Raw genomic sequence first — 12,676 nt, 5'->3', positions numbered from 1 at the left:
CGCCGTCGCGAGACAAAGCACCCCCCCCCCCCCCCGTTGCCCACACCTTCCATTTATTAGTTTTTGTTTTTTTTTGTTGGAGTGTTAGTCATGTTTTTTTTTTTTTTGTGGCAGACGAAAATTCCGAATCTTGCCTGGACTGCAGGACAGATGGAGCAGGTGGTGGTATGCAATATGATGAGAGGAGCTTAAAAGCGGGCAAAGCAATAAAAAACAGATTTGTCAGGTGAGAACTCCAGAGTAGACGTTGACCTACTGTAAGCCTCTGTTTTCCTCCCTTATTCCATTAGGAAGCCACAGCAGAGAGCCATTACCATTCTGCATGGCTGCTGGCATTAAGGCAAACTTTTATATCGGCTCCTATAAATCCACATTTCACACTTTTTTTTTTCTTTTTAGAATAATGTGGTTCTCCCGCTTTCTTTTGGAAACCACAGTGTCTATCAAATGCACGTTTTCAGTACATAGTTCACCACGCCTCTTAGTATCGCCCAATGACAGCTGTGCGACAATGTGGTGCAATACAATACGATGATGATGGTTGTGCAGTTGGTGCAGAGAATCGTTATAAGTGACCAGTAAGCAGTAAGTGTAGTACAACTATAGGTGTGCAATTATACAGAAAGTACTTGAGCGTTTTAAAGTGTCTGGTTCTGTGGAATCTTGGTCAATGGCAATTGTTCAGGTCTACAGAAAGCTGGAGCTACAATGATCAGTCCAGTAATATCCGACAGGGGTTTGCAAAAATGCAAAGAGCCACCATGGGTTTACCTCACTGTTTAGGGAGTTAATGGCGAGAGAGAAAGAAGCTGTTTGAATGTTTGCAGGTTTTGATGTGCATGTTTTGATAGCGCTTACCTGAAGGGGGTGGCTGGAAGAGGTTGTGGGCAGGGTGTTGGGGGTCCAGTGGGATTTTAGTTCTTCAATGTGCAAATCTTTGAAAGTGGGTAGGGCAGTACGATTGATGTTTTTCCGCAGTCCTGTCTGTTGCAGTCAGATTTTGTCTTTTATTTGTGGTGGCCCCAAACCAGACGGTGGTAAAGGAACACAGGACTGATTCGATGACTGCTGTTTAGAACTGTCTCAGCAGCTCCTGTGGCAGGCCGTGCAGGAAGTACATCCTCTGCTTGGCCTTTTTCAGGATGGAGTTAATGTTGGCCTCCCACTTCATGTCCTGAAAGACTGTGAATCCCAGCAACTTGAAGGTTGGTTGACATAGGGCAGTTGGATACTGTGGTGGGCAGCTATGGCAAAGGAATGTTCCCTGAAGTCCATGATCATCTCTAGTGATTGTTGTTGTCGCAAGGGCATTTCAAACATGGTCAAAAAGTACAGGTGATCGTCTGCTGAATGTCTGATGCCCATTTGGGAACATTTGCAACCTTCGACGAACCCCATTGAACCCTGATGTGAACACACATTTTTCTACCTTAGTCCACTCTCAGTGGGAGAGGGGCTTTAGAAAAAAAGTCAAATACAAAGTAGTTCTGTATGCATAATAAGGCCTTTGTTTGGTTGTGTAAAAACAGGCAAGGATGTATGAAAATACTGTGCAAAATGAAACGTTGAAATGGCCTTCTTACATAAAGGGCATTATGCTGAACAACAACCATGTGGTCTTGTTGGCTTTCAGGCTTATTGTGATCACTAAAAAAGCACAAATGATTTGAAACTAGTGACTCATTCACAACACAGTTTTGTTGAAAACTGTCCTTACCAACCCATTCCAACTTTCACTGTGCCCCTCATTCGTTTGAAAGGAAGGCATAACTGAGCACAGAGGTTCTTCCTTCTTTCTGGGAGACTCAGCTCAACAATAACTGTGAGAGTTGCACTGAAACAAGAATGCACTTTCCAGCCCTTAGACTAGTAGGCATTTGAGGGAAAAACACCTTCATCCTGGCAGGCAGATTTTTTTAAAAATATTGTTCAGGTCGTTCCCTTCTGATTGCTCATTAATTGGTAATTCTTTTTTTTTCCACATTTTGACCGACACACACACACACACACGCACACGCACACACACACACACACACACACACACACACAGACACACTTCTAGATTCCCAGGGCAACTTTCAGGGTAATGACATTCATTCAGCTACCTGCATCATCTCAGTGGATGCCACCTGCAAAAAAAAAAAAAAAAAGGTAAAATTATACAAATTGCTTCAATGCTCATTCTCATTTTTGCAGAGCAGCAACTCATTTCCTGTCATTTCCATGTAGTATCATACCCCCTGTTGCCTCGTGTCAGCTTAGCAATTAATTTGAGTTTATAGACACGGTGCATGGTGGTGGTGGTGAGGGAGACTCTTTCCCCTCGGTCCCCACCCCACTCACAGCAGAGACATACTCAGCACAGATAAAGTCACTGGATGCATGTGGAGTTAACACCACCTGCGTCAGTCAGTGTCTAGACTTGTACTATTTGTACTGTTAGTGCCATCTCCCACTAAGCATCTCGTAATGACGATAAACTTCCCCTGACACCTCACTTCGGCTTCACCTGAAGTTGCTGTGTCTTCGGCTCTGTAATACGTTCACATCTCATTTAATACCAGCATGCGTTATTTTGGTAGTGCCGCCTTCCCGCTGGTTTGCTGCTGAGCCATCTGTGAATTCCTCTTTTGATTTGTTGCATTCCCACCCTGAATTCCTCAGTCACCAGATGCCGACCACTGTCATGATAGTAATAAAGACGATTGGGTTTATTGGTGGATAGTCAAATTTAGTATTCATGTCCTTAAAAAAACATAACAATTAGTAGAAAAGGAGAATGAGAACAAGGTTGGAGCTTGTTACTCCCACTATTCTGCTAGAACAGTCACCATTCAAATTCTGAGCATAACTCATTTCAGCAGAACTGGTTGGCTTCCAATTTGTTTTAATTAATTTTCCCATCGGAAATCAGGGAATGTGAATTAATTCATTACAGGTTCAACTGCTATTAAACTCTATCAACTTAACAAGCAATGTTTGAAATAGAAGTTTAATATTTGGAGCTGTCACAAAAATCTAAAATATAGTTGCTTGAATAGAGTAGAATAAAGTAGCCCAAAGAGAGCTGGGATAGGCTGCATCTCACCCATAACCGAAATAAACACTAAAATGGATGAATGTACAGAATAAAGTAAAACCGTTTACCTTTGAGGATGGCTCCCGTTGTCTTCCAAGTCATTTTATACACAGTTGGTGGAGCCTTTAATCCATGAAAATTCATTTTGGTTGCTTTTTGCAATTTCCACTGAGCAAAAATAAAAAATTCCTCATAGTTTGCTTGTATTTTTGTTTTCAAAGCAAAACTTTAAAACCTATTTTTTTTTAAGCAATATCGTGGAAAACCCGCGACCCCAGTTCGGATAAAGCGGTTCGGGAAATGAATGAATGAATATCGTGGAAAATTGCTCACATGGCAATTGGTCAATCTATTGAGGGCTGAACAAAGATTGAAAATACAGTAATCTACTAGTAACTTTTTTCCTCAAAATTGTGATTGTGCTGATTTTTTTTCCAAGGTCCTTTCCTAATGTATTTATCTCTATGTATTTTTCATTACTACAACTACAATATCAGATGGATTATGCATTATAGAATACTAAGGTAAAGACAAGTGAAACAATTAAAATGAAACACTTTATCTACTTTGTATTACAATCATAGGGATATATTTACGTCGGTCTTCGGTTTCATTCATGAGAAATACGGCCACATTTATCCCCTTAATATTTGACCGCTTCACAACTTTGTATGGATGTGTTTTAATTTGTCATGGTTCAAGTAGCCGCGCACTATAGTCTTGGTCTTTGTGTGTGCTCAAACATCAGTGACACGTAGATCGTAATAAACCCTTTTCTTGTACATGAGACGGAAACCTCACCAAAAGTTAGTGCGGCAGTTGTTTGTCTTCCTTGAATGAATTTTCAGGATTTTTCATCTGTAATCCCACTTTGCCTCACTGGTATCATTCGGTAGTAGTGTCCTAAAAATCACACACTCCCACACACAAACAAATAAATTGTATTGGATTTTCCTGCTCACTGAGATGAAGTCTCAGGAGAGTTATTCATGCTGAGCAGTCTTAAGTTTTGTTTGACTTGTGAAGTACTTGTGTGTTTCCAGAATTGTTTTCATCTTGCTCTAAACCAGAGGTCATCAACCTTTTTCAAACTGTGAGCTACATTTTGGTGGTGATTAATGCAGGGGTGCACTTTTGCTTACATTTCTTTTAATTACATATTAACAATTAATAATGCTCATCTATGTGAAAAAACTGATGATGTTAATGAATTCTCACATTAATGATCCACATTGATTTAACAAGTTATGAAACAGGGATCAAAATACAAGACTTGAATTTGCCAGCATTCCTATGAATTCATACTGTCCCATCACTGGTGAGCTTGTATTAAAACAGGCCTGCGGGCTACTTGTGTGGTCGTTGGGTGCTACTGTGTGCCTGCAGACACATGTTGTCGACCCCATGCTTTACAATAGCTATTCAAATTTGGAGGCTCTAATTGCAATATGATTTTTGTCTGTCTAAGTTGTGATTTACACTGTGTGACAATAACATTCTGCCCCCCCCCTTTTTTTTTTCTTCCTTCCGACTGGCCTGCTCATGGATGGTGCTGGCAACTGTAGTCTCATGTGAGTACAGTTATCAAAACAATATAATGCAGGAAATGGCTTGACTCAAAAGACAAATGTGCAAAGCTTTGACTTGCTGTGTGTGTTTTGGCCTGCAGGTGATTTCAACAGAGAAGTCATGGGACCATATTTTCCGACTGACAGGACCTGGCGCTGACCAAGACCCCAAAGGTCTCTTTACTATTGACATAGACACAGGAGACGTGTCAGTCACTCGCTCATTGGACCGAGAGATCATCGATTCATACCAGGTCAGTCTTCTGTGGTGTCACAAAATTGACACTGAAAAACTGTAAAATAAAACTCAAATATTACAAATAGATGAGTAAAATCAAAGGGAACACCTTTTGAAATTGTTTGGCGAACGGTAGCACCATATTTAAGACTGAAGGAAATTTGCATGAGACACGATAAGGCGGTCGGTGCCTGTCATGGCGGAAATCCTCAAACATGTTTGTCGACACCAGCGGCAAGGGATACCATCAAGCTGAAGAAGCAGTGCTGCTAGGCATTTTTGGCCTGTGGGAGTGCTCAGGTAGTTGATGGGTACCGACTGGCTCAGCGGAACGCAGCTTTGGCGTTCATCGAGGCAAAAACCTAGCCGTTCCGTAGAAGGAGTTCGGTGAGGCCATGGGAAATGATATGGACGTTGGACGACAAGGAAATTCTTCTTCACTATCCGGCATCTCTGAAAGTGGAAGCAATGCACCTTTAACAGTGGAAATGGGTGCTGCTGACCTTGACTTGGGACATACAGGTACTTTGAAGACTTCCTCAAATCCACGACACAGTTTCCGTTGTGGAAGCGGAGTCAGGGTACTCTGAGGTGGACACTGCTACTCTGCAGTATCTGGGGTTGAAGTCACCCAGGTGGTTGAAAGGCACAAGATCCATCCAGACTTCCTAAAAGGCTTGGATGTTGTGGGGCTGTCCTTCTTGACACACCTCTCAACATCGTGTGGACACCGGGGGCAGCTTGGGGTGGTGGTCCTCCTTTTTAAGAAGGGGGACTGGAGGTTGTGTTCAAACTACAGGGGGATCACACTCCTCAGTCTCCCTGGTCAGGTCTATTCAGGGGTGCTGGAGAGGAGCGTCCATCGGGAAATTAAATCTCATATTAAGGAGGAGCAGAGTGGCTTCCATCCTGGCCGTGGTACAGTAGACCAGCTCAACACTGGAGGCTGCGTCGGAGTTTGTATAACCAGTCGACATATGTTTTGTGGACTTGGACAAAGGCGTTTGACTGTGTAGGAGTGGACTCTGTATTGTTCTATTGTGGTGAAGAAGGAGCTGAGTGCAAAGCATAGCTCTCGATTTATACCGGTCAATATATGTTCCTGATCACAAGCTGTGAGTTGTGAATGAAAGAACAAGATCCCGGATACAAGCAGTCGAGATGAGTTGCTCCACAGGGTATTTGAGCTGTCCCTTAGAGATAGGGTGAGAAGCTTGGTCATCCGGGAGAGACTCAAAGCAAAGCGGCTGCTCCTTTGCGTCAAGAGGAGGCAGATGAGGTGGCTTGAGGATACCGCCTGGATGTCTCCCTGGTGAAGTGTTCCAGTTACGTTGCAGCAGGAGGAGGCCCCGGTGATGACCCAGGACACACTGGATAGTCTTTCTCGCGGCTGGTCTGGGAACGCCTTGGGCTTTCCCTGGAAGAGCTGACAAAGTGGCGAGAATTTCCTCAGATTTCACTTGTCTCTGTTATCCTTGCTGATTTGTATCAATTTCAGAGTCTTTCTCGCGGCTGGTCTGGGAACACCTTGGGCTTTCCCTGGAAGAGCTGACAAAGTGGCGAGAATTTCCTCAGATTTCACTTGTCTCTGTTATCCTTGCTGATTTGTATCAATTTCAGAGTCTTTCTCGCGGCTGGTCTGGGAACACCTTGGGCTTTCCCTGGAAGAGCTGACAAAGTGGCGAGAATTTCCTCAGATTTCACTTGTCTCTGTTATCCTCGCTGATTTGTATCAATTTCAGAATTTAAATAATCTAGTCAGTCCAATTGTAAATGCAGGATGATCTGAAAGGGTAAAATTAAACTAGGGCATCTGGAGGTGCCATTACCCTGCACATCAGCAGTAATTCTACTGTGGTTTGCACTCCACCTGCCATTTCATAAATATTTAACATTTGGCAGGTGTTATAAACCACATTGGAAGTGTGATTTATCCTGCACTGCTTATAAATGCTACACACTGTGATTAAAGAACATTCGCTATACCTAAATTGCCAGTTAAAAATGACAGTTCTGTTCACGTCAAGATCAATGTAGGCATTGCCTGATAGGCAACACTTGGCAGGAGATTAGAGCGACAGTACATGTATTGCATTGACTTAATAATAAATAATAATAATATATATAAATAAATAAATAATTAATAAATAATGCAAAATATGTCATAAATGCAACTGAAGCTGAACACATACTCCCCTCAAATTCCAGATGTTAACTCGATTAGACATCAATACAAATAAATGTGATGACATGAAAAAAACAGACCATCTTGCAAAATATCATAAGTACAGAGCAAAATGCAAACGTTATTAGAGGTGGGGAAAAAAAGTCGACCAACTCAACCAAGCAACCACAAAAAATGGTCAGCAGATGTTTGTTTCGCCCCGAGCTACCATTGTATGCCTTCCACACAAATATTTCCGGGCCATGTACGTCCATTGCACTCTTATTTTTAAACCATTCTTGACTTTTCCACCGTTTATTAGCACCCTCTCTTGCTGGAAAGTTGACACTGCAGTCAGTGAGATTTTCCATATTAGGAGTGGGGCACGTCTCATAAGGTGTCGCCACAATATGTTTGGCGCAGTTTTTACACCGGATGCCCTTCCTTATGTTTTCTGCACTATAAGGTGCTTCGGATTATTAGGCGCACCTTCAATGAATGGCATATTTTAAAACAGTTTTCACATAAAGGGCGCATTGCATTATAAGGCGCATAGAAGCTACAATAGTGGCTGCGCTATGCATTCACAAGATGATGTTACGCTACAGGAATACAATATCAGGGAACTGTTTTTGTTTTACGCTCGGTCATGGCACCCACGTGCTCCCACTTCGCCTGTTCACCTGTGGCATGTTCCAAACAGATATTTGATGAGCATTCCTCGACTTTCTGAGTCTGTTTTGCCACCTGTACCAACTCTTTTGGAAGATGTTGCAGCCATAAAATTTAATGGAAAAAAAGTTAATCAGGTTGAACATTAAATATCTTGTCTTTGTCATGTATTCAATTAAAGTTAGGTGGAAAATGATTTGCAAACCATGCGTTCTGTTTTAATTTGTTCAACACAATGTCCCGACTTCATTGGAATTGGGTTTGTAAATGTGTGTGTGTGTGTGTGTGTGTGTGTGTGTGTGTGTGTGTGTGTGTGTGTGTGTGTGTGTGTGTGGTGACATTTTAAATTTGTAATTGTGTGCCTTCCAAAAAGGTGAGATGCTTAAAAGTGTCAACATATTCAATGCTTCAGCTTGGTATTTGTGAAAAAAGTGCTGTCTACCTTGTGATGTCCTTTGACAGCACATCTAAGAGGCACCCAGCAATGCCTCGGCTATAGTGTGCCTGTCAAATCATGTCACGTAGTGAGAAGATGCATTTGCAAAAATCATCATCTGAAATCTAAGGCTTTTAACCGTCATAGAGTATAAATTATGCTCTCACTCAACTTACACAAAATAACTGTTGTGCCTCTCACTCTAATCAGTTTTACATAATTGCCTTTTTGACTTCATAGCGAGCAGCCTTGAGTGTTTTATTGCCTATAAATGATGAATAATTTATTGCTTGCCATTGTAAATGGCAAGCCTTTACTTAAATTTGTATTGTTTTGCATCTGTAAGGGTATGCCTTATCATTCTAACAACACCAGATCAACTCGGAAGTGGCCCCCCATAATAAATCGCATGCCCTGATTCACTAGCAAACAGCCAAACAGAGTGATCGATTTGTCACAGATGGCTGACGCCATTTTGCATACTGCAATCAATGGCCCATTCATTCAAATCATATCTAAAATGCACGATCACAGAAACATCTCTTAATTCTTCACATTACTAAATGTTGCAAACTGTAGTCTTTTTTTCCTTTTCTGATACAGGTCGAGGAAAAAAGAAAATGCAGTGTGAGCCTTCCTTTATGTGTCAAAAGGTTTATGTTGCACCTGGTGTTTTTTTCCCCCCCCCCCCTTTTCTGTGATATATGGTCCAAATGGCCCTTTGAATATTAAAGGTTGCTGGCCTCTGGTGTAGTGGTACTTTTGCCTGACTTCGGTGCAGGCAGCACTGGTTCGTTTCTTACTCAGTGACAGCGTGAATATAAGTGTGAATGACTGTCTCGCTCTGTATGTGTGACCTTGAGATTGACTGGCAACCCGTCGGGGGTGTAGACAGGCTCCATCTCCATGGGACCGCCAACAGGATAGAGAAAATGGACGAGTTGATCTTTCTTTCAAATGGCTTACTTTTCATTCATAGGTTGTTTTAATAGAGGGCGAAAGCACAGTCTATGACATTCATTAGGCATTGACACCATTTCACTTTTATGATTACACATGAATTACAATAATAGACAGCTGTTATGCATACCAATGTAAAACCCACTGGATTTGTAGTTGCTGCTAACGTTTGTCCCAATCCTTCTCCTGTTTTCTGCTTGACTGGACCATAATTTCCTGGGCTTTAGAGTGCACGATACGCTGCCCTGCACACAAGGAAATAGGCCTCGTGTGCACTTAGTCTCTATATGTGGGCAATAGATAAAGCACAACACACACACACACACACACACACACACACACACGCGCACACACACACACACACACACACACACACGCACGCACACACACACACACACACACACACACACACACACACACACACACACACACACACACACACACACACACGCGCACACACACACACACACACACACACACACACACACACACACACACACACACACACACACACACACACACACACACACACACACACACACTCACACTCTCTCTCCATCGTTAGTGTGTACCGTCTATCACAAGGTCCAGTGCAAACACACAGGTAGAGGCCATAACTGAGATAGTCCTTCATTTAAGAAATGCTGTCATGATGCTGTAATGCCACATGGTGTTGGATGCCACTAACGACATCTTGGTGTCTCTTTACTTTTTACTGTTGCTGGATATAATTATTTGTTCATTTTGCACTGTTGTCTTTGTTTTTTTTTTAAATCTGTTTATTTCCTCAACAGCTAAATAAATATATTGACACTTTGTATTTACTCTGGGTGAATGTTCTTTATCTTGCACTCCACATCTTTGTCAAAGCTTCTTCACATTCATTTATTGTTTGTTTGTGCTCAAGATCATCAAACCCCAGCGGCTGTCACCCTCCCGCTGTCCCACCCTTTTAGAACCTCCTACAGACATACTGCTATGCAGCAGCAGTATCCACCCAGATAAATGATCAAACAATCACCTGCAAATTCAGCGTATTCCCCTACTGCGAAGTCATACATCTTGGCTTTGAGCAGGCCATCACTTTGAGCTGTGTAAGCCCTCACCAAATCATCTGCTTAACTGGCTGATGGCCACACTCCCCTGAAAAAACAGCAGTTAGAGTTAAAATCGCCCACTGCAAAGTTACATAGTCACATAGTTGCATTGGCATATTTATTGATAATAATAGGAATCAGATCAGGGGCGCGGCACGATGGTTGACTAATTGAGCACATCGGCCTCACAGTGCAAAGGTGCGGGATTTGATTCTGGTTCCGGCCTTCCTGTGTGGAGTTTGCATGTTCTCCCCGTGCCTGCGTGGGTTTTCTCCTTGTACTCCGGTTTCCGCCCACATTCCAAAAACATGCATGGTAGGCTGATTGAACACTCTAAATTGTCCTTAGGTGTGAATGTGAGCGCGAATCGTTGTACGCCTTTGTGTGCCCTGCGATTGGCTGGCGCCCAGTTCAGGCTGTCCCCCACCTTTGCCCGAAGAAAGCTGGGATAGGCTCCAGCATGCCTGTGACCCTCGTGAGGATAAGCGGATGAGAAAATGAATGGTTGGATCGGTGGGTGAAATAGGTCGGGATTTTCTGACTTGGGTCAGATTGATTGGTTTATGGGTTGCCAATTGTCAGGGAAAAGATTACAAATAAGCATTGACAGTGACATGTCCTAGAAGCTGTTTCAACTAGGTTTGTTGTAACCAATGTATGTTTATTCTTGGTTGACGTCCACTGGGATACAATAAATGACAATTAAATTCAAAATGTTATCATTTGGGTGTTGTTTGGATCATTTTAGGGAACCCTTGATTGAAGTTTCTGTCAACCTCCTGAGCTTGCCTACCATGTGAGCTTGATGCACTTGCCTGATTTCAAACATAAACTGGAAGGAGTTTCGATGTACCTGTACATTGGTTTGGGAAGCAATAGAGTGTTTAAGATGAGTGAAACTTTGTCACTGCTATAAAGAAAAGTAGCAGAATGATAGAAATATTTTCTCCGACCATTGAGCAACACTATCAGTGCCAGACAAAAGATAATTCCGTACCTTAACTGGGTGCCATGATACACCAAGGGAAGCCTGAGTGTCAATTCCAATACCCTTACAAGAGGGATTATTTTTTATTTTTATCTTGCCAGCTAAATGAAAGAGCCCTGCTTTTTCTATCTTTTCAGTTCTTATGTACAACCCAGTCTTTTATTAAGCCCCCCTGCCCCCCCCCATCCCAAGAAGGGCTATTTTTATCTGCGTTGAGAGTCCGTTGGTGCCTTTTTCTGCTGTGATGAATGAATGATTTTAGATGAGAATCTCTGAGATAAGACCCGTGAAAGAAATCCGTGCACAAAACAATCAATCTTAAGAAGCAATCTTTTGCTAATGAGCACACGAACATCTTGACATAATTTAGCATCACAGCAATATTTGTTCTGACATTCAAAAAGGTCTGAAACAATAAACACAGGCTTTAAAAGTACAAATGAGATCACAGAGGCATACACTTTTCCAGTAAAATATTTCACACTGGCCGCAAAGACATAGGCGACATAAACAGCGAGTATTTCATCTTGGGCTCGACTAATTCATCAGCCGGCCGATTGAACCAGTTGATTATGGCTTTTCAAACATCAGCCAAATGGCCGATGTTTGCTGATTGCACTTAATTTTATGGCGTCTAACCGTTTACGGCGGATGTACACAAGTTACTCTGGCTTGATTTATTACTCATATATTTATATGATCAGCTTGTTTCCTTAATTCTGTATGAGGTATTTGATCAATAAGGTCATTGTTTTGTGTTCTGCCGTTTTGACATAATGCAGGGCTTAATTTTTACAAGGCTTGCTTGAGTAGGCAATGCAAGTTGTGCAAGAAATTGCCCGGGATGTCACTATTTTAAATGCATCCTAAAGGCTTGGTTTGCTCTAAAAAAGTCATAATTATAAATAAAAACATAGTGCAACATATAGCACACAAAATGTTTTAAATATGAGACACATTCACATATTGGCAACAAATGATAAGTAAATATTCTCAGTCACTTCATAAAGCCATCAATAAAATGGCACATTTGCACTACCATTTTTTTCTGCACTAAAAGGCTCACCTAAAAGCATACATGGCAATGGCGAGTGATGAAAAAAGCGGAAGGGGCGTGGCCTGGACGGGCGTGGCCTGGACGGGGGCGTGGTTACTTACAAAAGTGGCACTAAACGTGCTGAAGATGAAGTGTATTAAATTTACACAGTTTGAAAATTGAACAGAAAAAAATCCCAAGATCGCCACTATTCTTTCAAGTGAAAATTTGTGCAATTTTGCCTATGCATTCCTGGTGAGCACCAATATGTAACTCCAAATTTGCTGCTCAAAATCAAAACTAAAAAAGTAAACACATTCCCTGCCATATTTAAGATTTGTTCATGACTTGTATTCATAAAGTGTTGTGTAAATGTGATAAAAAGCTGTTGATTCTTACGTCATACAGTGATAGTGAATATTTATTATGCATACAATT

At 41.9% G+C, this 12,676-nt stretch overlaps 1 protein-coding gene across 2 annotated transcripts in view; it reads left to right on the top strand.

The window, feature by feature from the left end:
- cdh13 (cadherin 13, H-cadherin (heart)) overlaps positions 1–12,676 on the top strand; it is a 157,797-nt gene that overhangs the window by 20,723 nt on the left and 124,398 nt on the right. For both annotated transcript variants that reach the window (XM_019894259.1, XM_019894258.1), the window contains exons 4-5: positions 4,645–4,650; positions 4,749–4,901. In XM_019894259.1, coding sequence (XP_019749818.1) covers positions 4,645–4,650; positions 4,749–4,901 — 159 coding nt within the window. The remainder of the gene's footprint in view (positions 1–4,644; positions 4,651–4,748; positions 4,902–12,676) is intronic.

The sequence above is a fragment of the Hippocampus comes genome, unplaced genomic scaffold (genome assembly GCF_001891065.2).
Source record: "Hippocampus comes isolate QL1 unplaced genomic scaffold, H_comes_QL1_v1.1 scaffold104, whole genome shotgun sequence".
Taxonomy (NCBI): domain Eukaryota; kingdom Metazoa; phylum Chordata; class Actinopteri; order Syngnathiformes; family Syngnathidae; genus Hippocampus; species Hippocampus comes.
Note: the sequence above shows the minus strand (reverse complement) of the source record. Positions and strands in the feature narration are given on the sequence as shown.